Raw genomic sequence first — 22,996 nt, 5'->3', positions numbered from 1 at the left:
ATTGTAATTAATCAATCAAAAAAAGAAAAAAAAAAAGAAAGTACAGCGTCCACCCTGTTTTAAAATCTCTTAAGTTCAGTAGCTGCTGCAGAAAGACCCCACTCAACCCTGGAGACCCCTCATAGCGACCCCTCCACTCTATTGAAGTGTATATCTGTAGTGGGCTTTCAACTGTATGTACATTGACAAATGTGTCTGGAAGCAATTTTGGCAAGTTAGGCGTTACACATTTATAGTGGATTTACATTCTACATTACTAATACTTCTCTAGCTGTTCTGAATGAAGAAAAGGCTATAGTATCTACTGTACATCTAAGAAGCCAGTATATTGGTCATGCACTATAAGGAAAGGCATCAGACAAGTTATGGTTGAGTGGTGTAAGATGGTGACGTTCAAGCTGGTATATGCTGCACGAGCTACAGCACATGGAAACAGACACAACAGCAGTCTACCTGAGAATCTCTGATAATCACCCTATTATGTGCCAAGACATTGGCGTCTCCTGACCTGTTCTGACATAAACATCCATGACAGAACGTAACATACGAAACATAACAATGTCAATTGATCTGCATTGGACAGCCAGTGTGCTAGCTGTAGACCAACAACAGCTACCATGGAAATTGTATCATCAAAATAAGGTGCACAAATAAGACCAGTGGGACAGACTCATTTTGATATATACGTGAAAAAATGAAATATGGCAACTGATTGTCGGGTGATAAAACTGTGCTTTCAGGAGGCAAAGAAAGGTCAAGGGATGTCATACATGTAACTTGCCATCGCCTAAAACGATGTTTCGTCAATCTCACTGTCTTTCATTAGCTCATTCATGTTTTCAACTGTGCTTGAGTCCAGGATATTTCAATTGATTTGACCTACAGTAGACATCATAGTCAAAGAGAAATAAATTCAAATTCCATAGCCTGTCATGGCACACTTGGAAAGACATTACGCTAGAAATAGTAAAGGATTAAATAAGTGGGCGAAACAACGCTAATATTAATGATATGACATGTCACATCTGTCAGTGTAAGTAAGGATGTCATCGCAATGGGACAACATAACAAAAACAATATGTAAATACATGAGATTGCATGACAAAGCCAAATTGCAGAATTAAATTCCATTCATATTTAGAACAAAAAACAAACAAACAAACAAGCAAATAAATAAAATCATGAGCACTTCATCCCTTTATTAAAGTGATTCCATAAATGGTCAAATCAAATGAACAGAAAAAAAAGAACTTGACTGTGCAGACCACACTATTGTAAGAAACCCTACAACCTAAACAAGTGGTGTTTGTTTTCAAAGCTGGAGTTCATTAAAGTGTTATGTAACTACATTGTCTGTCATGTAAACCATACAAATGGCATGTGAGGTTTGGTTTGGACTAAAGGAAGGATGTGGCCATCACATGTGGATGTGGAGGGATGCAGAGCAACAGAACCTAGCCAGGCCCCTTCCTCCGTCCACCCCCGTCCCCCCCACCTCCTCCCCTGTCCACTCAGCACCCTGCTCTCTCTCACCCAGTCGCCCCCTGCCCCTGCCACGCAGTCCCTACTGCTGCTTAGCTTATAGAATGAGGAAACTGTATCATCTCAAAGGCACTTCCCAAACTCAGGTTCAGTCTTGAGGAATAAATAGCAGATCAATAAATACAAACAAAAGTCCAGCCGAGAAGCTCGACCCCCTCCCGCCCCCACCCATCCCCCCCGCCCCCTCCCTTACCCTCTCTCTCCCTCCCTTTCTGGTTTTTAGGTAGTCAGTCTGGTAGGATTCACAGCAAAGCACACACCACACAAATGAGATGAAATCATAGCAAGGAATGTGTATGAGAAAAACATGGAATGAAAAGCTGTAGTCGTCAGAGGTTGAAAGATGAGGTAAATACTTCACTGCCCTGCACTTTCTGTCTGCCCCTACTATACACCAACGAACACACACACACACACTCACACACTCACACACACACACACAAGAAAGGTGAGCACACCTTTTTCCTGTCCTTTTCCTTGCTGTTACTGTGACACTGGAGCTGGAGTGAGTGCCCTTTAGAGGGGTGTGACGATGCAATGGCATGCAAGGCCTGGGCTGGGCCCGTGGGGTGCACTAATGCCAGCGGGACTTAACTAACACAAGCAGTGGGCTACTGAAACCATCATGAACCGCACTCAGCCAGTGACAAGCAACACACACACACACACACACACACACATACACACGCAACACACACACATACACACTCCTCCAGCATTCCCTGGTGCTCATCCTCAAGTCCATCCACCCCCCGCAACCCCACCCAACCCCACCACACACACACTCGGGGCTCACAGGCCCCTAAAAGCTCACAGGAGGAGAGAAACAAAGGGGTGTCTCTACGGAGTGGTCAGTAAAAACCAAAAATGAGCTCAGTTTTTTTCTCCCCATCATGCAAGACTACAGGCAAGGTCAAACTAAGGTCAAAGCGGTGATGTGGCAAGGTGCGCAATAAACACGTCCAATACTGGCCTTCAGTCCCACACGAGAGTATCCTACTGCTGTACAGAGTTACATATATACAAGAAGACATGGGGGGAGTCCTTCAGCACGGAGCACACCCCACTAGGAGTCACAAACAAGCACATCAACCTGGCACAGCCCACAAGAGGGGCGCACAGATTGGCATTACCATCACAGGGGGGGAGAGGAGTGGAGGTCTAGAATATAGTACAGTAGTCATGAATTCAAAAGGCCCACCTTGCCACATCGGAGTGAAGCACAGAAGCTTGCAAGGTATCAGTTATCATCAGCCAGTCAATTTACACTTTACAGAGAGATGCGGAGCAATAGGCTGTTTTTTTTTTCATTGGATGCCATACAAGGGAGGAGGAGAGAGAGAGAGAAAGCAAAGCAACTACAGGGTTTGATCAATATACATATCAGGTTGTTCTGTTTCGTTACATTAAACATTATTTATACTTTAGAATGAGAATGCAAGCTTGGCATTTGTATTTTTTTTTTGTTTCGTTTCTTAATTTCAAATTCTTCGCTTTTTGTTTTCATCAGCATTAAGTTGTCGTCGTCGCGTGATGGTTGATGTCGTTGCTCTTTTTTCCGCTTTTTTGATTTTTCTTCTTCTTGATGTTGATTTCGTATTTTTTTAATATATTTTCGCGTGGTTTTGCACTTCACCTTCTGAAGAACATGGGGTTGCGCAGGCAGGCGGCTAGTCACCTGCAACACCCGAGGGGTCCTGCGGAGGTCTCCAGGCTGCTGTCGGTGTCGGAGGCGAGGGTCTGGTCGGTGGACATGGAGGAGATATCGTTGACGGAGGAGGAGGGAGGGAGGCTCTCGCTGCCATTCACGGCTGCACCTGCGCTAAGGGAAGCAACGGCAGGCGGGGTTACAATGAACAGGGGTGCCCAGCCGAGACGCTCAGACCACAGTTACAGCTCATAGATCAACACACGGCATAGAGACACACATGCACCAACACACACACACACACACATAAGCACACAAACACAGTACACAGTACGAATACACAACAGGTAAGTAGACTACAGACTAGCACTACAGCTGGACATAGGCTGAACATGAGCGTGGGGATTTCATGATGGAGTCCATTAGGCTTGTTCCCTATAGGTACGTACACTCTCAATCCATTCCATTGGGTGTTCAGGAAAGAGCAGTGCCAACAGATAGTGTACATGGAAGTAGCATTTAAGATCAGAACAGTCAGCTTTTGAATAGTTTGCCTGTGAATCCCATTGAGACTGAAATCACTTTTCCAATAGAGCCTTGGATTCAAGCGTCCTTTGCAGTCCATACTTCCCTCAGTCACTGATATGGCACGTTAAGTGACTATCTTGACCACTCCATTCTAATTCCTACAACTCCTCTTCAGACAGAGTGAGGATGTGCTTTAAGTGTGCAGCTTAAGACACGTGGCCCTTGAGGGCCTTGATGGAGGGCTCCTAAGCAGTAGGTACAGTATGTGTGCATGCAGAGTGCCACTCTTCCCTTGCACTCTTCTGTCCTCTAAAAAAACCCATTTGAAATGCCTTGCAGTTCCACATGAGTAGCAGCACTTGGCCACTAGATGGAGCTGGTTTTCTAAGAGTGAGGAGAACAACACAAAGGAGAAATCACACCACCAACACAACAACCTCCTGACAGCATTTCCCCCATTCGCCTGACACAGAAAAGCTTTAGTGATGAATAGGGCATTTTTCCAGTCTTTTAGCAAATGTGTCAGCTCCTTCCTTGCCACTGCTACAAGGGCAGGTGTTTCATATCGGAAAAAGCGCCGGAGATAAGTGTTCTAGATAAATTCCACTTCCTCGTGTTCAGCAGAAAGGAGCTCTCCTCTCTGCTCCATCTGCAGCGGCATCTGCATAAGAGACGGCGCTCATCCATCTCCACGGCCCACACTAGCAACCGTGCGCCTGCTTTTCATTCAGACCAAGTAGCCTCATTCCCCCTGAACTCCAGCAGCAGCAGCAGCAGTGGCATATTCTAAATGACCAGCTCTGGACAGGGCTGGACCCTTACAGCACGAGGCAGGAGGAGCGGACAGGATGAAACCTATCATCTCTATGCTGTCCGCATGCCATGTCCACTTCAGAGGGCTGGGGGAGCGAGACAAAGGGTCAGCTCTTTTCAAAGTCCAACGAGGAGGGGCAGACATTTCCTCCGTAGCCGACAGGCTTTTTATTTGCTGTCACACTGCTGTACTCCCTCTCTCCCCTTCTTAGGTTTCTCTCTCGTTTTCTCCCCCTCTCTTATTCTCTCTCTCTCTCTCTCTCTCTCTCTCTCGCCCCCACCCCACACACAGTAAAGTCAGACCCTGAAACATGCTCTGCCAGCAGAACGTGATAGTCTGTGAGACAGGCAGCTCTGCAGCCCAGAGACCAAAGTAGCCGAAGGAGGAAAAGGGGGGGTGGGGGTGGGGGGGACGGCGGGGGAACTCTGCCAGAACCAGACAAATGAAAGGCAAGAACTGTCCCGTAGCCTTCCTTCCATAAAGCGCACATTGATCAGTCATCACGATCACGGTTCGAGTGGCGCAGGCTTTCTGACGCGGTGCTTCTCTGAGCCAAAAGAGGCCAGTTTAAAGCATGTCTCAACTGCCTCTCTGCTCAACAGCCTTCTGGAGAGGGGAGATGAGAGGGGCGCTGAGGAAGATGAATACTCCACAATGTCCTCCGTCATCCCAGCACTGACACATGGGGCCATGAATGTCCAGCGCTGCTGAGGCACATGAGAGCACATAAGACCAGTGGGAGGAGAGAGGGATAGAGAGAAAGAGAGAGAGAGATAGAGAGAAAGAGAGAGAGAGATAGAGAGAAAGAGAAAGAGAGATAGAGAGAAAGAGAAAGAGAGGTGGAGAAAGAGGGAGGGAGAGAGAGAGGTAGAAAAAGAGAGAAGGAAAGCGAGAGAAAGAGAGAGAGTAGAGCGTGAGCACTTCTGAACTAAAACGATCCCTTTAGCTTATAGGAATATTAATGATTAGCCGTTTGGACACAGGACATCTCTGGTGCCCGAGGCAGAGGGCCGTTCTCCCTTCTCTCTGTGTGCAGCTGCAACACACACTCGTTTAAGAAGCACTCCAGCAGCCAGGCCCCTCCATCATCCTAAAAGGAGGTCAGCATTGATTGCAGGACATATTTTCTCCCCTTCTTACACTGACACCAGGAAAAGAAATCAAGGCTTCCCACAGCACTATGCTACATCAACCAGCACCAATTTGTCAACAGCCCGGTAGTTAGATTTATGGAGCATATAGGTCTTCACATGGGATTGAATATGTCTTCCTCCAATATCCCTCTGCAGACAGGTATCAGCTGAGTCTAACGTCAGTGCTGAACCCCCCGTGCCTCAAGCTGTGCGAGTGGCGGTAGCCTACCCTTATCAAATGTACATGCTGCCTTCATCAACAGCCACCACCGTGTTAAGTATAGATTTCCAGTCATGTAGGCTTTTTTCAGCCTACCTATGGTGGAGCAATTATGTCTGTAGGCTAAATGTATACATACACACACACACGCACACGCACACGCACACACACACACACACACACACACACACACACACACACACACACACACACACACACACACACACACACACTACAGCCATGAAATACTGCCGTGCCACACAAGGGCTCTCCAACTGCATTGCGTATGCTCTCCTCAGCACAAGTGCTACCCATCTGTTTAATTGAAATGAACAAGGAGAGGGGAGGAAGAGAGAGAGAGAGAGAGAAAGAGTGAAATAGATATATACCGACAGACACAGGGAGGGGATCGAGAGAGAGAGAGAGAGAGAGAGAGAGAGAGAGAGATGAAAGACAATGCAGATTAAATGTCCCTAGACTACTGAGCGGGAAAGCAGTTTATGCATTGTCTCTTTGAAAAGCTTTTTTCCTCCTTGCTGTGTGCTCAGAGGGATGTGTCTGAGGACAGAGTGCTGAGACAGAGCCTCCCCTCCCATAAACACTGACAGCAGCGGCAGCAGCAGCGGCAGCAGTAGCCTTGCAATCGACTTTCCTCCGTCTGAGCTGCTGAAATTTTGGAGAGCAGCCATGCGATGCACCTCTCTGTCCTGCAAAGCAGCACACTGCCCTCCACTGGCCACAGCTCAGAATGCAGGACCATTAATCAGATCTGTCCGCCTGCTCTGAGTAGCCTAATGTATCACCGTCACTGCATCACCAAACCTCCACCCTCCAGCTGATACACAGGCCTCAACTCAGATCTCCTTCACAGCAGAGCTATGGCCGACTGGACCACAGATAAGACCCATTTCTGTACTGTGGCTCAACTGTAACTTGGCGTCAACATGAATCAATATATTCAAAGCTCCCTTATTTTAGATGCACCCATTTTGAATTTATGGCTAGGGCCTCTCTTAGCTTCAGCTGAATACTGAATACTGTTGTGCTAGATGATCCAATTGGTTTCCAGCTAGGAGCAAAATGCCTTTGATATCAAGGGAAACATCCAATGGACTCCAACATTTAACATGAAATACATACACACACATACCAGTGCAATACAGTACGATATATGCTCAATACACAAAACATATTATCTATTCAAAGGCAGTTTGAAGAGCAACTAACAGACACTATATTTTACATAGCGTTACTTATTACAAATAGCAAAATTCATGTTTCAATGAAAGACAGTTAATTGATATCAATTACATATAATTCCTCTGTGATGACTACATCCTTAACTACATCATACTGATAATACAGTACAATATTATGTAAACAATTATACACATGCCTATTCAGAATGTTATACTAGAATGTCTGAAAGCATTAACAACATCAAGAAGTGCCTAGTTAGCGCTGTCCCACATAAAACAAAATGGGGAGACAAGGACAAATGGGGAACACACAATGGTTGTCTCTGGTACACGTGAAACCCAATTATTGTTTAAAGTGACTTACAGAGGGATTAGGTTATGCACTGAGAGTACCTGAAGGAGAGGGCTGTCCCTTCACCACACCATTCTTCATTCTCTCCTCAAAGTTCATCACCTCTTTGTAGATGAGCTCTGAAAGAGGCACATTTAGCAAGGCTGGTTTGTACAGAGTAGGAACGGAGGGAAATAAATCCATATTTCACAGTCACGTCAACACACCCAACATGTCTCATTATTTTTTGCATGCTATACTGCAGTGCTATTGTTGAGCACTTTGTATTGCTACTCTGCACGAAAGATTGATTGGACAATTAAAAGTAGATGCATTTGATAACTGTACTGTATCTGAACAAAAAATAAATAAAACAGACTTTAATGATGGGTCAAGATATTACATTAGCGATTCCATTTAAAGTCCCTTTTGGGGGATGTGATACTGTAAGTTTACCTTTCCATTCATCAATGGAGTGTTCTCTTTCGTCCAGCTGCTTGTCATAGATCTGTGGAGGGGGCTGTGAGGAGTGACATGGGCAGAGGGGAGAGAGAGGCTCTTTACATTTCTGAATTGACTTGCAATGACACATCACATCTTCATCTCACATGAAATATTTATCTCAAAACACAGTGTTAACATTGATTTTCAGATGTCCTAGGTTTCCATGGTTTCAGTTCAATCAGGCAGGCAGCACAACTGCTGATAGCATGCTATTTTAAAACAGTGAACGAATGGCCACAAAGAATGCAATGGAATGCTATTAATTGTCTCAGTGCTTGTCTGTTATGCACTTAGAAAACATTACATTTTCACTACGGTGGATACAGTACAACACACCTGGACATATGAGGAAGATATTAGTACCACCTAAATGTAATTGTGCAATACTGTATGTACACAGAGTTATGTCATTATTATTTTTCCTTTACGGGGAGATATTTGAAGCATATTAAGCATATTTGCCCATGACTATTACATTTTGGAGAACCTGGAAATCACTATAACAGACAAAATATGAGGTGTGACTTCTACTGCAGGGGAAGGAAGATATTAAAAAGATGTTTAAAAAGTAATGTTATTCTCCACGTGCAGAGAAGAGACAGAGAGAAGAAACGAGGGAATGAGAAAAAGATGGAGGGATAAACAAGTAGAAGGACAGGGGAGAAGAAAAAGAAAGTGAGGAGCCTGCAGATGATACAGTTCATTGGGAGCAGTTATTATTTACCACTGATATTTGGAAGAGATCTCGCCCCTTCATCAGCATATGAGTGATAGAGAAAGGGAGAAAACAGCAGAGGTGTTCAGGGAAACGGCCAATGAGAATGTTAAGATCATAAAACATGCCTGATGTGCTCATCATCATTTACCAAACGTTGCTGAGAATCACAGTGTGTCAGTTTTGCTACTGTAGGATCAACTTCAGAAATATTGTTACAAATATTGTTCCACAACATAATGCCACATGCTATTAATGGAGTCTCTAAACACAAGCTAATACCAGATGTTAACAGACAGGTTAAGATTGTTACTCAGACATACACAGTTAATGTTTGTTCTCATGGTGAGAATGTGTGATCAAATCATTTCAAATGTCCAATCAAAAAGGCTGCTAATGGGGTAAGTTAGTGGCCAAACACCACCTATATGCACAGTATGTGTAGCGCTATGGTCATCACATAGGACAGGCTGCCCAAGGGCCTGTCCACCCTCAGTCATCTCCTACTGATGAAGGTTTCCAGATGTCCACTACTCCCTCAGACAACTGAGGAGATGGTAAATAATAATACTGCTCTACGAGTGGGGGAGTGAGTGTCTGTGTGTGAAGGTAGGACTGGTGGGACATGTCAGTGTGCATGATAATGTGTGTGTGTGTGTGTGTGTGTGTGTGTGTGTGTGTGTGTGTGTGTGTGTGTGTGTGTGTGTGTGTATGTATGCGTGCATGTGTGGGTTGGTTGTGAGGCCCTCTGTGTACTGTGCATTCATATCAGGTTCTTAATTTTAACTATTGATCATTATGAATTAGCCATTATTCATTCTTTACTATTGAGTGGAGTTCAAAAATGTAGGTGCAGAGTGGTAATAATGATCATTCCATGAGGGCAAACACAAAAAAGAGAACAGTCAACGCAACAAAACATGAGATGAGAGTTATAAAAAAAACCACACACATAACAAACTGATGCACTGATGATGTTTTATTACTTAACAGTAAGTGGCACCAAATGGCAAAAATACAGCAGGTGTATACAAAAAATACAGCATCTCCATACAAATGATTACTTTAGCCGTGATGGTAAACTAAACTAAGACACACAGACCTAACCAGCTGAGCAAGAGCTGCATCCAGGAAGATGAATCAGTACTCACAGCCTCCACCTCAGATGGGTCGTACCACACATTGATGTAGGGGTGCTGTAAGGCTTCATCCACTGATATCCGCTTGGCAGGATCAATAATCAGCATCTTAGACAGCAGGTCTCGAGCCTGGCTCGCTGCAGGTGGGGAGCAGAAGAGAGAGAGAGAGAGAGAGAGAGAGAGAGAGAGAGAGAGAGAGGCTCAAACAGCGCTCAGTCTATGAGATCGTCATTAATCTAGTGCCTTGACACTGTGTGTGTGTGTGTGTGTGTGTGTGTGTGTGTGTGTATATGGAAATTTGGTGGTTGAGTGTTTGCATCTGCACAGGAGAAAACATGATGAAGACTTTGTTTACAACATAAACCGCAGACTGTAGATTTGAAAAAGGAATCTTGCTGGAAATGTATCAGCTGGGATTTGTCAAACCTGAGGCATACTGTCTAACCACCTTAGAAAAAGCATATTGAATCTATCATGGAGCTCACGGCAACTCTTCTCTCCTCTTCTGTCTAGACTTTCACTTGTGGGACAGTGACATGCATATTTTTCATCTCTCTCTCTCTCTCTCTCTCTCTCTCTCTCTCTCTCTCTCTCCCTCTCTCTCTCTTCTTTCCCCTCCTCTCCCAGTGTGCATCCCCTCCTACGTTCTCTAATGCTATATATAGCCCTGTTAGTAACAGGCAAGCTTCCCTCATCGGCCAGGCGTCACTGCGACAGCAGCGAGAGCACACGCAACCCGACCGCCTCCAAAATGGCGTCTCCTCTGAGTCACTGAGGCAGACCGTGGCAACACATATCCCCTCTAGAGACACACACAAACACACACAGAGTTCCTGCTCACTCCGCTCTCTTGTCCTTTTTCCTCCCTCTTCTCCTCCTCCCCTCTGCCCATCCTCCTCTACCTCTTTTCCTCCTGCTCTCTGCCCATCCTCCTCCTCTCCTCCTCCTCCTCTACCCCTCCTCCTCCTCCTCTCCTCCCCACAGTGATGCTTGCACCACCGCGGCATCCGTTGGAGCATCTCGGCCACGGTGGGTGAGTTCCGGTAACAGGCACGTCTCCACAGGGGCACCCAGGCAGCCGGAACACACACACACGAGCGAGCGCGCGCCATAGCATCAGGCTGCTCGCCTTCGGCTCTCATGTTGAACCAACAACAGCGCGATCCAGAGTGAGATTCATTATCTTGAGGGGATCTTTTTATATCCCCACACACAAGCCGCCCTTACCAAGGGTTATGATTTAGTTTGGGGGAGATGGAGGATGCCGTGGGTTGTTTAACGTTTACTTATGATGCCTGCTTTCCTGGAAGGAATGGGTTTGGGTGAGCAATCTGGCTGTAAAGACTCTCCAGTCACCTCCTGTGGCCCTCAATCAGCCACAGTTCTCCTGAGCCAGCTTTATGGGAGCCCACTTTCATCATAAACCGCCAGAAAATTATAGCATTCTCATCTCCAGGGCATACAAGCATGCACAAACACACACACACACACACACACACACACACACACACACACACACACACACACAGGCATACATGCACATACATACGCACACATTCACATGGTATAATGTAAGTGTGCCGAACAATATTTCAGCACATGTATTGAATGAGATTAACCGAAGATGCCCTCGAAGGCACATCAAACACAGACGTGCTATGCACATAGATTAAATCAATTTATAACTCACATCCACACATGCAAATACACACATACACACACACACACACACACACACACACACAAATACTTACCTTTGAGTTTGTTGTGCTCAGAGTCTGCAGGGAACAGGCAGTCGGGGAAGAGCTTGGGGAAGGTGAGGCCTGCGTACTTGGGCCTGTTCTCCACGTAGTTGCGCACGGTGGGCTGCAGCTTCTTCATGAACTCTGGCGACGGCGTGCCCAGCTGCTCGATCACCTTGTTCCACTGGTCGATGTCTGAGAGGGGCTCCGCTGAGGAAAACGCACGCAGCACTGGCCAAGCACACCACCTTCGAACACTGACCCCCCTGACCCAGCCTGAGTAACCCTGCTTCCTCGTGTGGCCGAGGGGGACGGGAGATATTGTGAGGGACAGTGCTGGACATGATGGACTTCGCTGCCCATCTAAACTAAATGGCATGAGCTTTACACTTGCTGTGTGGTACTTAATGGCATTCCCTTGCAATTCCATCTCTTGTTCACAAACCATTTACAAACGAAAACGTCATTAAAAGGAAGAGCACAGAATAATGACTCTCCATTAACAAGGAAGCTGTTTGTCACGGTTTATAAAAGTTCATCAGGCCAAAGTTGCTTTGCCATTTCCATGCTTAGGCAGTTCGTAAAAGTGCTCTTTGACTATTAGCAGCCAAATACCCAATCTTTCTCTCTCAGTCTCAGTCTCTCTCTCTCTCTCTCTCTCTCTCTCTCTCTCTCTCTCTCTCTCACGCACACACACACACACACACACACATACACACCTCAAAGGCCTGATGTCAGTGGTTGGCCCGCCCGGAGCAATTTCACATCCAATCAGTATTCAGGGATTTGAGCAGAGGAAGCACTTCCATCACAAAGGAAGGTGGGCTTGACTACAGACTTTAAAGGCCCACTATCCTACTCTCAGGGCCAGCTCAACATTAGAGGCCCACTCTCCCACTCTCCCACTCTCCCACTCTCAGGGCCATCACAACATCAGAGGCTTGAGAGCAGAGCTGCAGAGACAAGTGTTTGGTGCGCTGGCCCTAACACAACACACTGCATGTCAAGAAGCAAAGTTATGACAGAGGAGCGCCGATACCCATTCTGTTCAGAACGAGGAGCGTTTTGAGCGACTCAACAGGCCGCATTCTGCATCATCCATCACCCTGATGAGCTCTGCACAGGGAGAAGGTCAGGCGATGTAATCACACAAACAGAGCACACACACCACATATACACACACACACACACACACACACACACACACTCACTCATAAACAATTCATCAAACAAAACTGGCACAATGTTTATCCCCTTCCCGGGGATACGCCTTTGATTTTAGGGAAGATTTGTCACACATTCGGCCATTCAATTACGGGGCGCTGAATAGCGCTGGGGCCACAATCAAGGTCATGTAAACAGCCAAATCAGGCCTGGACGCCGGCTCTGTTTGCCAACATGCGCTCGTCAACAAACAAACACAGTGGCGGCCCGGGCGTTGGCAAATCTACATAATTCTTCTACCCACAACGTGTGACGGATTCCAAGTGAAGCAGAAGTGGCCATGTAAAAAGCCACACGCTCAATTTCATTCAGCCTCCATTTCAGGGGCTTTTCTGTCACTTGGTAATCAGGTGGCGTCCATGAACGCAGCATTTCAGCTCAGGTCCCGCTGACCTATTTCTCGCTCTCGCTACCAGCTGGGCTGACCCAGGTGAGCCCCGTGACCAGCAGGGGAAACTGGGCCGCGGCCAGGGCCTGCGCTGCCCCCCCCCCCCCCCAGGCTCATTTGCAATGCTAATGTGGAGACTGGGGAGACGGCGACTGGGAAAAGAGGGCTTTTTAAAAGCCGCTTTTGTCATGAAGTTTTTTTCAGGCTTCACGCCTTTTTAGAAATCTCCCAGAGTTCTTAGGGAGCCTCCGACAAATGGTGCGGCGGCGTGTCGGGCGCTGCCCGTGGAGCTCGTGAGTGGCACCGTCCTGCTGCTGGAACAGATTTTAATTGCCCCCCTGCTCTAAAAGATGTCCTAATTAACACCTGAAATACAGTATGCTATTAAAATGAGGGCCGTCTCCCAGGTGAGGCCACGTAAAAAAGAATGCACATTCAGGAGATCTTTAGCACTCTGCCACCGAGCCACAAAGGCACCACAAAGGAGGAGGAGTAGCCTTTAAATGGCTGCCTATGATCGCGTAAGCTGCACAAGGAGATCCATTACAGTTAACTTGTGTGTTTTTTAAAACCGCTGAGCCCACAATCGTGATATGGGAAAATAGAGAAAAATTGCAAACTGGGTTTAGAGTCAATAGAAATCTGGGAGCCACATGCAGCAATCTCAAAGAGATGCTTAGCAACAAAGAGAGTGAGACCATGAGGTGGGGGGTTGGCGCTGAGGTAGCCTAGCTACCCCTGGGGCGTCATGTGACAGCCCCCCCCCCCCCACACACCCCCCAAAATATATTCTCACAGTGGGGTGCCAGTTCAAACGGACGCCAGGGCATCCCGGAACTCATTACCTCATCCTCACGGAACGCCATTTTCCCCTCCTTTGTCTTTGGGAAGCCCACTCAGAGCAGGAAAAAAGACAGAAAAACAGCATCCGGGAGCATATTCTTCCCACACTGCTATTCATCTGTCACTTGAGAGTTTCCCTCACTTCCCTCTCTTCTTACTATGGGCTGTGCAACGTATTTGAGATAAGAAGACAAAATGCATATAGAATATAACAATGCACACATATTTCAGTATTTTCTTTGTTTCTGAATAAGAATGAACAAAGCTGTTATTTCATTGTAATACATAATTTTACAGAGGAGTAAAAAAAAATATTTGAAGTCTTTGTGTCAATAAATCCTATGATCCTATGGTCTCAAATATCTGGGCTGTGTTTGGCTGTTGAGGATCAACATCACCTTTGTGAGAGCGCAGATGTGGATGATGTCACTGGTGGTGAAGGGAGATTCAGGTGGCAAGGATACGGTCGGTGCCTGGAAACAGCACAGTGCCTCTTATCACCTCTCCAAAGATGCAGCCTACTGACCACATGTCCACTGCAACCACAGCCACAGAGTGGGCAGACATTACACACATTACACACACACACACACACACACACACACACACACACACAGGAAGCACCTTCCATACATGTACCAGTGCCATTACATATGTCATTCCCGTATACACAGACACTCACATACTCGCAAACAAACACACCCATCAATTCACACAAGCATCGCCTGTGCAAACACACCACGCAAAGGCGTCAGAGTTGTGAACGTCATGTAGATGTCATCCGCGCTGATATAACTGAACCCTGCCTGATTCAGTGAGTCACTAGCCAGCATCCTGTTATCATCCTGCACCCTGCGTCCTCATGATTAGACCTCTCTCCCCTCTGTCTGCCTGCACATTACTCAGAGCTGGGAAGAGTCGTTATTTTAAAGTTATTCCGTCCCTGCACCTCAAAGATTGCATTATTTGTACCACCATGGGTGGCAGAATTGAAATAAAATAAAGCAGTAGTCCATTATTATAATTGTAATAATAAACCCTCTCTTCACACTGTTACTCAGCCTACACCTTTGACAAGAGCTCAGGGACCAGCGGAAATCATTTCCCCGTAGAACGTTCACCTGGGTGAAGGCTTGTGCACCTCGGCCTTAACAGGGAAAATGTTCTGTTCTGCACCACTCGCTTCGGGGTATTCTTATTCCGTTTAGTCTCCAGGCAACCTTTCAGACTGAGAAATCAAGGCCACTGCTGAGTCAATGCCTCATCGCAGAGCCGGGCTTAGCAGCACAATCATGCCTCCTTCACAAAGATAGTGGAGCATTGAAGGCCACCAGACACTGCAGGCTAGCGTAAGTCAGAGAGTTAGCCAATAGAGTTAAAGAGTTTAGAGTTATGGGGGATTAATGACTTAAACAGAGCGCTCGGCGAGATTTGCTTTTTGTTAACCAGTTCCTAAGAAGCCCGCAATAAGCCATGTTAGTCCACAGATCAATGCATTAAGGGCCCAGATGCAATAAAGGAATAGACAGGGAGTAGGTAGACAAATGAAAATCCTCACTTTAGTCCCTTAATGAACTAATCAGTCTTCAGTCTGCCGTTTAGCTTTCAGGGGAACCATTTCTGTCTTGTGTAGTGGGAGTAGCAGTGTTAGCATCATAACATATGAAAATACACTGTGGGGAGATGAGCCAGTGGAACAAACAGATTCACACACGTCTGTGTTGATTTGTACGCAATACTGATATGGCAGGACAGATCTACCCATCTACAGTTTTCATCATGTGAGAAATCATTAGATGATGTTTTTCCATTTTACTTGAACTTTTTTAGATGTTTTCACCAAAGCTTCAACTAACCCAGCAGTGGTGATGACTGCTGGAGAGAGAACCTGTTTACTGTCTCCCTGCATCTCATCCACAGAGCCCTGATACTCTAATTAACGGCACACGCTGTTCCATGGGGAGGGGGTCGAATCTAGCCTCCCTGTGAAGTGTAACCGGGGGCTTACAGTTCATGACCTCAGACAGTATGGAGGCACGCCAGGAGAGGGGCTCCTGAAGCATCCCCAATTAGATGACTCATAAATATTCTGATGAGCAGAGAGATGCTCGGTGTCAACAAGGGGACCGGAAATTAGCCGGAGAGCGTGGGAGCTATCCACTATCGCTATCTGAGTGTTTAACCAAATGAGAGAAGGCTGTACTTCGCCAGGACTCAGGACCGGGTGGCTGTGAGCTGCACATCCATCATGGTGACAGAACAGCATCAGGATTAGATCTCAAATGCAGTTCCATTCATTTGCAGTTTGTTTCAATCTGCCGTTGGGGTCAGAGTTCGTTACGGTTACGGTTACGGTTACGCTATTTGGCAGACACCTTTGTCCAAAGCGACATACAATAATAATGATTTTTAAAATAAATAAATAAATACTCTGTTAACTGTGAACAAACTCACTAACAAACTTAGTTGGTCAGACTAAGTAGGGAGAATAGCAATATAAACAATATCAATTCAAGCAAACCTAATTAAATCAACAATGAATATGAGAGAATAGTAAAGTCATTCAATCAATCATATAATAATAACTATGGCATGCTATAAGCAATATTAAAACAACAATGTCAATTTAATCAAGGCAGAGACTATTTGCACCCGGGTGTAAATAATGAACATTACTATTTACACCCGGGTGCAAATAATCAACATTACTATTTACACCCGGGTGTAAATAGTGTAATAATCAACATTACTATTTACACCCGGGTGTAAATAGTGTAATAATCAACATTACTATTTACACCCGGGTGTAAATAGTGTAATAATCAACAATACTATTTACACCCGATGTCTAACATCCATGTTCTCTGTCAATAGGCCTGTGTATTTACCAGCTCTACAGTAGGCTAGGCCTAATAGTTTTGAACAGTTTTTAGCTGTTTTGCCATGTCTGGGTTACTTGGAAGTGATTATACAAATATTAGGGTAATGAGTGGTCATGTGGTAGCTTCATCAAAGACAAGCTACTTTAAAGAGTTGTTTTCTGAGTTGTCTTCCAGGCAGCGCTGCCACTGTTGACTTAAAAACACTTAATCCTACTCCTAACCTTAACCCTAACCTTAACCTAACCTTAACCTAACCTTAACCCTAACCTTAACCCTAACCTTAACCTAACCTTAACCCTAACCTTAACCTTAACCCACGCATAAGCGCCTTCCAGGCAGCGTTGGGGGCTCAAAGTCAAAACACAACCTTTCTAACAACTACTGAAGCCTACTTCTACTTAACTCTACTCATAACTGAAATAAAACCAGTAAATCTTTGACAGGTTCAAAAAGCACAAACTCTTATTTGCCGCGAGGTAACGTCATCTAAGAAAAAAGAAGTCATGGTGCGTACTTTGGCAGGCCAAAAAAAAAATAATAATCTGAAGTTCGAACCCAGCACCTCGAGCATGATAGATCAGTCACTTTACCGCTGTACTGCGCCCCGTCGAAGAGGAGGGGGAGAATACTAATTATTGACTCACTTGTTGGGGTTGCTAGGTAACGGTAAACAAAACAAAAAGATCGTGTTTCTTGATTGTGCTTGCAAACGGACGGCTTTACCCGTTCACTGAATAAAGTTTGTGGAAATTTAGCACCACTTTCCCATCTCAAATATAGTTTTAATAATCCTAACTTGTTAGATTTAGGTAGGCCATCTCCTGCCAAGATGGTCCCGCTATGTTGGATAGCACGCATTTCCGGTTTGGGTGCAAATAAGAAAATGCCTCCATTCCACTATTTACACCCGGGTGCAAATAATCACTCCGTTTAATCAATGGCCTAATGAAAATAAGACAACACTATGTTATATAAACCATAATCATAAGAAGCGCTTAATAAATCAAGTGCATATTGAACAAATATGCCTGAAGATCCCTCTTGAATGAGTTTGTATGCTAATGTAATGCTTAACCACACACCACTGGAGGACCATGATGCATATTTGAAAATAGGTTTGTGTGACGTGAATTTACAACAAAATAAGCAGCAAAGCAAAAAGGCTAGCCAGGTTAGATTAGCATACAGTACATTTAGGCTATAAGAGACTGAAGACAAGGGTTAGACTGACTACTTTTAGTGAGCAACACACTGTATGCCCTGGATGGAAAATAGATGGAAAGAAATGCTAGGGCCACAGTGAACTGTGAAGAATGAATTATGTAGAAAGATACTGTATATGTGCTACATATATGTAAAGAGTAATGTGCCTTCAGATACATGTGCAGTATGTGAACCGAATGTTTAGTGAAAGTGTAGCACATCTCTTTAAACTGTACAAGCTAAAATCAATGGCTCCTACTGCAGTCATGTGATCTGAGCAAGGATACAGTCCCGGCCAGGGAAGAGGATTTTGTGGCGCACCATTTCTCCCATTATGCACCCTACTGACCAAATATCCACTGCAGGCATAGAGAGGGGAGAGGAGGGGAGGGGGGGAGCAGAGGTTAGCATCCGTGAGACAGACAGAGCAATGCACTGACACAGAGAGAGACAGAGACACAGAGAGAGAAAGGCCAGATAAGGAGTCATTAGAGAGCCATGGTTATTCAAAGCCAGAGGAGGAAAAAAAAACAATTAGTGCCAGTGACACTGCAAACACACAGACAAATGACTATTCCACCGATCAAAGAGCGAACCATGGAGACCCTTAAGGGGACACGAGTGGTGGCAGGAAATCTATAGCCCCCCTGCCACCGCCCTGCCACCCGCCAGACCTCGGTCCAGTGTATTAATTGAGCAGCAGCGTTGGACTATGGCGCAGCAGCGGAGGTTAGCATGCGGACACATGTAGGCATGAGACTAAGTGAGCTGGGCAGTCACACAGCTGGCCGGCCGCCCCATCACCAATGCTTCATTCACACTGGTTTACACCGATTTGCAGTAACACTACAGACACTGGGTAACACTGGGCGCTCACTTCCCCTTGGCACTCTGTGAGGGGAAATGAGAGCCAGTTGTTCCGTTCTGACAGCTGTGGGTTTTGGGTTTTCTTCAATCTTCAATAATAAGCTTTATTCATTCACATTCCTTAAAGTAAGCCCTAGCTTTGTGGTAGTTTTGAAAGAAAACAATCACAATGGCACAGATTCAGAATATTCATCTTAATCCCTCCACATTGTAAAAATGCAACAAATGCATATGACTGTGGTGTCTACGTTAGGTGATCTCTTCCTGGGCCGTAACACAGCACACAACACACGCACGTGCTAGTGCAGGCCTACCGTTCTCTTTGTAGCCCATGCCCAGGATGACCTCTGGTGCTCTGTAGTAACGGGTCACCACGTAGGGCGTCATCATAAAGCTCGTGCCCGCGGTCCTCGCCAGCCCAAAGTCCAGGATCTTTAGCGTGCAGTCGGACTTCACTACTATATTGCTAGGTTTTAGATCCTGTGGAGGGAATGGAGGGACATCAGAGGGAATATGAGAAGTGAGGATAGATGGATTTATTTCTCTCTTTTTCAGCCCTCCTCCTCTTTCAGGTGAGCGGTACCTTACCCTGTGTATGATGCCAGCTGAGTGAAGGTGTTTGATGCCACAGAGCATCTGGTAGAGCAGGTATGACATTCTCTCATGGTCGAGTTCCATCTGAATCACCTGGCACAGGTTGGCATCCATCAACTCCATCACCAGATACCTGGCAAGGACACAAGGAGAATTTTCCCTCAGCAAAGCTGATCACACATCATGAGCACATATCTAATCCAGCTGTTAATGTGCTGGAGCTTTCCTCATGGCAATCAACACCTCTGAGCCACATGTAGAGACATCTAGAAATTGCTGAAAATATCTTGCAATTATTTATCATAACCTACTGTACAGCTGGAGGCGGTGAATATCAGATAAATCACCCATTATATTTCACAAATGATAATGAACTTTGTCTCTAAATGGAACAAAGCATTGCATGAAATGTATGAATAGAAATAAGATGGACATGATTTAAAATCCCTATCAAGGAGCACTTCACACACTAAATGCTCTTAATGAGGCTTTGATGAGTTTAAATTGTTTTCAGGCAAATAACCGGGTCTTTTGAAAGCACAAAGCATGTGACTAACTACTCAAGTCCTTCATGGCACAAGAGTAATTAGGAGTTTTTTTTATTGTAAATAATGGTGATAATCATCATCTGTTTGTTCCAAGCTTTATCAAAACATCTCATTATTCACTCTTAATGCTAATGAGACTTGTGGATAGTGATTATGAGCAATACTAAACATCTCAGAGGAAACACAGAGGTCTGGATGCAGTGGTACAAGTCTCCACTTTCAAGTGGCAGTGTCTATATTGATTAATGACAGTCAGGCCAGCTCAGATAGCAGAGAGGCAGCCATCTTATCCCGAGGTCCTGACAGACTATATTTATCACGTTGTAATAAGGACTCCACACTCGCATCGCCCAGACCCCTCATTCTCATCTCTGATAGTTCAGCATGGGTGATTCTGTACAAGGACATTTGGGATATGCTGATAGCTTGCTACATGGTTTCACACAATCTAAAATATATGTGTTTTATATGTGCTGACAAATGGAAACCTTCCTTTAAACCGTCCTTTAAATAGCACTAGGATTGTTCATACACACAGCCATAGGTTAAATGAGTTATTAATCAGTATGTCATTAACAGACTGCATGTCTTGAAAACCAAGGATAGACTAGTACAGTATGTGTATTGATATCAGAACAGAACTCCTTGAACCAAAAAAATCCCCATTTCAGAAAATGGCAATGTCAATTGTTCCGTTAAAGAATGGGAGAACACAGTGGCAAACCCATAAGGTGGATACATTTATGTATTTTTGTCCAATTCTCTCCTTCTCTTGTTCTCTGCCTCCGTTGCTCAGGTGTCTCCTCTCAGTAACACTCTCCGCCTGTGAACCCCATGATTGATTCTTCTATTCCCCACCAACCTCCTCCTGCATCCGTAATGGTGACAGCACACACCTTGTGAGGGCGTATTGATGGTGTGTCTCAGCTATAAACACAAGCACACACATACATACACACTCCCCCTCTCTCTCCCTCTCTCTATCAGTCTTGCTCTCTCTTCTCTCGCTCACACACAGTGACACACACACATACACACACCCCTGGTACACACACCTAGAGACACACCTCCTGGCATACAGTTTCACCCCAAGGGTCAATCCAACCCACACACTGCTGTATCCGGAGGTGTTGTTGTGCACACAGCATTGATCAGGCACAAGACAGGTAAACCCTCTCCTGTTCCTCAGCTCATCTCTGTGTGCCTTAATATGGCAAAGACTGAACCACTACTGAACTGTGCCCCCACACACACAGACACACACACACACACACACACACACACACACACACACACACACACACACACACACACACACACACACACACACACACACACACACACACACACACACACACACACACACACACACACACACACACACACACACACACACACACACACTTTCCCACTGGAGCAGAGGAGAGGCTACAGTGGAGGAGCAAGAATCCCCTTATTTCATGGCCCAGTTGAAGTAGACCAGCCTGGGGGATGAACGCCATTTCTCTGCAGCATTTCAGATTACTCACAAATCAGTCCCAAGAACATGAATTAATCATAACCTGTACAACTGAGCAGAGATCGGACTACTGCTACTCTAGATGCAAGATACACACAGTACACATACTGCATGCCAAATGATTATTCATGACAGAAGACAAAGATATTTAATGTAAAATAATGTAGTAAACATACAGTATGACGCTTGCATTGCAGTCTTGCACGTACAGTGTACAGTGAAAGTAACTCTCTTTTTTTGGGCTATTCTTCGGTGGTTACGTAACGCATCACTGTAGGTTTATAAGAGACAAGTCTCCATGATGTGGGGTTTTTTTTTTATAACCATCAAGGACTCATGTGATAATACATGACCTGATTTTGAAAACTCCATTGTAATGCTTTACAGTCACCCTGGCTCATGTTCCCAGCTCCTAAAATGGCCGAGGCTTATCAGGGGCACGTACTGTACTGTACGTGTGGCGCAGGCTAGAGGAACGGGATGCAACCTTAAAAGTGAGAGGCTGCTAAAGGAGTTTTCAGCAATAGTAGAGTGGTATACTTACACATCCTGGAACTCCTCTAAAGATTTCTGTGGCGTGAAAACATTTAATAAGCTGATTATCTGTAAGAGAAGGGAAATGCAATTATGGTCATGAAACGTAATGCTTACATTTTCTAATCTAATTACGGCTTCTCATTTGTAAATCCACTTACTCAAATATATGCTTGCATATATTTGACACAGACATGAGAATAAACACACATTTTCAGAAAATCTACTATGGATTCATAATATGAAAAAATTAAGCCTAATCGGGCACACACTAATCCACGAGTCTGAGTGCAAGCATTTGCGGAAGCCCAGACTAACTAAAGCTGATGAAGATCTACACTCCCTCTCAGCCCACCACTGACTACACACTAACAAGCAGAGAGCAAACAGGAGATGATCCTGCAGCAGTAGCAGCACACCTCCCCACTGACTAAACACTATCTGCCTGACAGCTACACCCAGCTACACCCAGTCACACAGCAGCAGCGGCAGCAGCAGTAGCAGAATCCCCACCCCCTCCTCTCCTCTCCTCTCCTCTCCTCTCCTCTCCTCTCCTCTCCTCTCCTCTCCACACTCAGCACCAGCTCTGCCTCCCTCCACTCAGCTTCCCACTAAACTAGCCAGCCAACCAACCAGGCCGGAGCGGAGCGGAGGGAGATGGAGATGGAGAGGGAGTGGGAGGGGGACCAGAGAGCCCTGTGATTGGGTGGGAATGACCCTGCTGAAGGACACTGCTGATAAAGAGAGAGAGAAAGAGAGAGGGAGAGAGAGAGAGAGAGAGAGAGAGAGAGAGAGAGAGGGACAGAGGGACAGAGAGAGAGAGAGAGATGCTAGGGAGAAAAGGAGACTGAGAGTAAAGGCAGGGGGAATGTTAGAGGG

General features: G+C 45.5%; 1 protein-coding gene across 8 annotated transcripts in view; it reads right to left on the bottom strand.

The window, feature by feature from the left end:
- Positions 1-1,752: 1,752 nt before the first annotated feature.
- mapk10 (mitogen-activated protein kinase 10) overlaps positions 1,753-22,996 on the bottom strand; it is a 51,281-nt gene continuing 30,037 nt past the window's right edge. For 3 of the 8 annotated variants that reach the window (XM_062554345.1, XM_062554346.1, XM_062554342.1), the window contains exons 5-14: positions 22,128-22,186; positions 19,511-19,649; positions 19,237-19,402; positions 18,343-18,414; positions 11,528-11,710; positions 9,786-9,910; positions 8,644-8,670; positions 7,872-7,935; positions 7,478-7,555; positions 1,753-3,359 (exon numbers count right to left, since the gene is read on the bottom strand). In XM_062554345.1, coding sequence (XP_062410329.1) covers positions 3,217-3,359; positions 7,478-7,555; positions 7,872-7,935; positions 8,644-8,670; positions 9,786-9,910; positions 11,528-11,710; positions 18,343-18,414; positions 19,237-19,402; positions 19,511-19,649; positions 22,128-22,186 — 1,056 coding nt within the window. In that variant the 3' untranslated portion in view covers positions 1,753-3,216. Of the gene's footprint in view, positions 3,365-7,448; positions 7,556-7,871; positions 7,936-8,643; positions 8,671-9,785; positions 9,911-11,527; positions 11,711-14,434; positions 14,507-18,342; positions 18,415-19,236; positions 19,403-19,510; positions 19,650-22,127; positions 22,187-22,996 lie in introns of all 8 variants that reach the window. The other 5 variants (XM_062554347.1, XM_062554348.1, XM_062554350.1 and 2 more) reach the window with 5 other exon arrangements.

The sequence above is a fragment of the Sardina pilchardus genome, chromosome 14, assembly GCF_963854185.1.
Source record: "Sardina pilchardus chromosome 14, fSarPil1.1, whole genome shotgun sequence".
Lineage (NCBI taxonomy): Eukaryota > Metazoa > Chordata > Actinopteri > Clupeiformes > Clupeidae > Sardina > Sardina pilchardus.
This window is presented reverse-complemented; position numbering and strand designations above follow the sequence as displayed.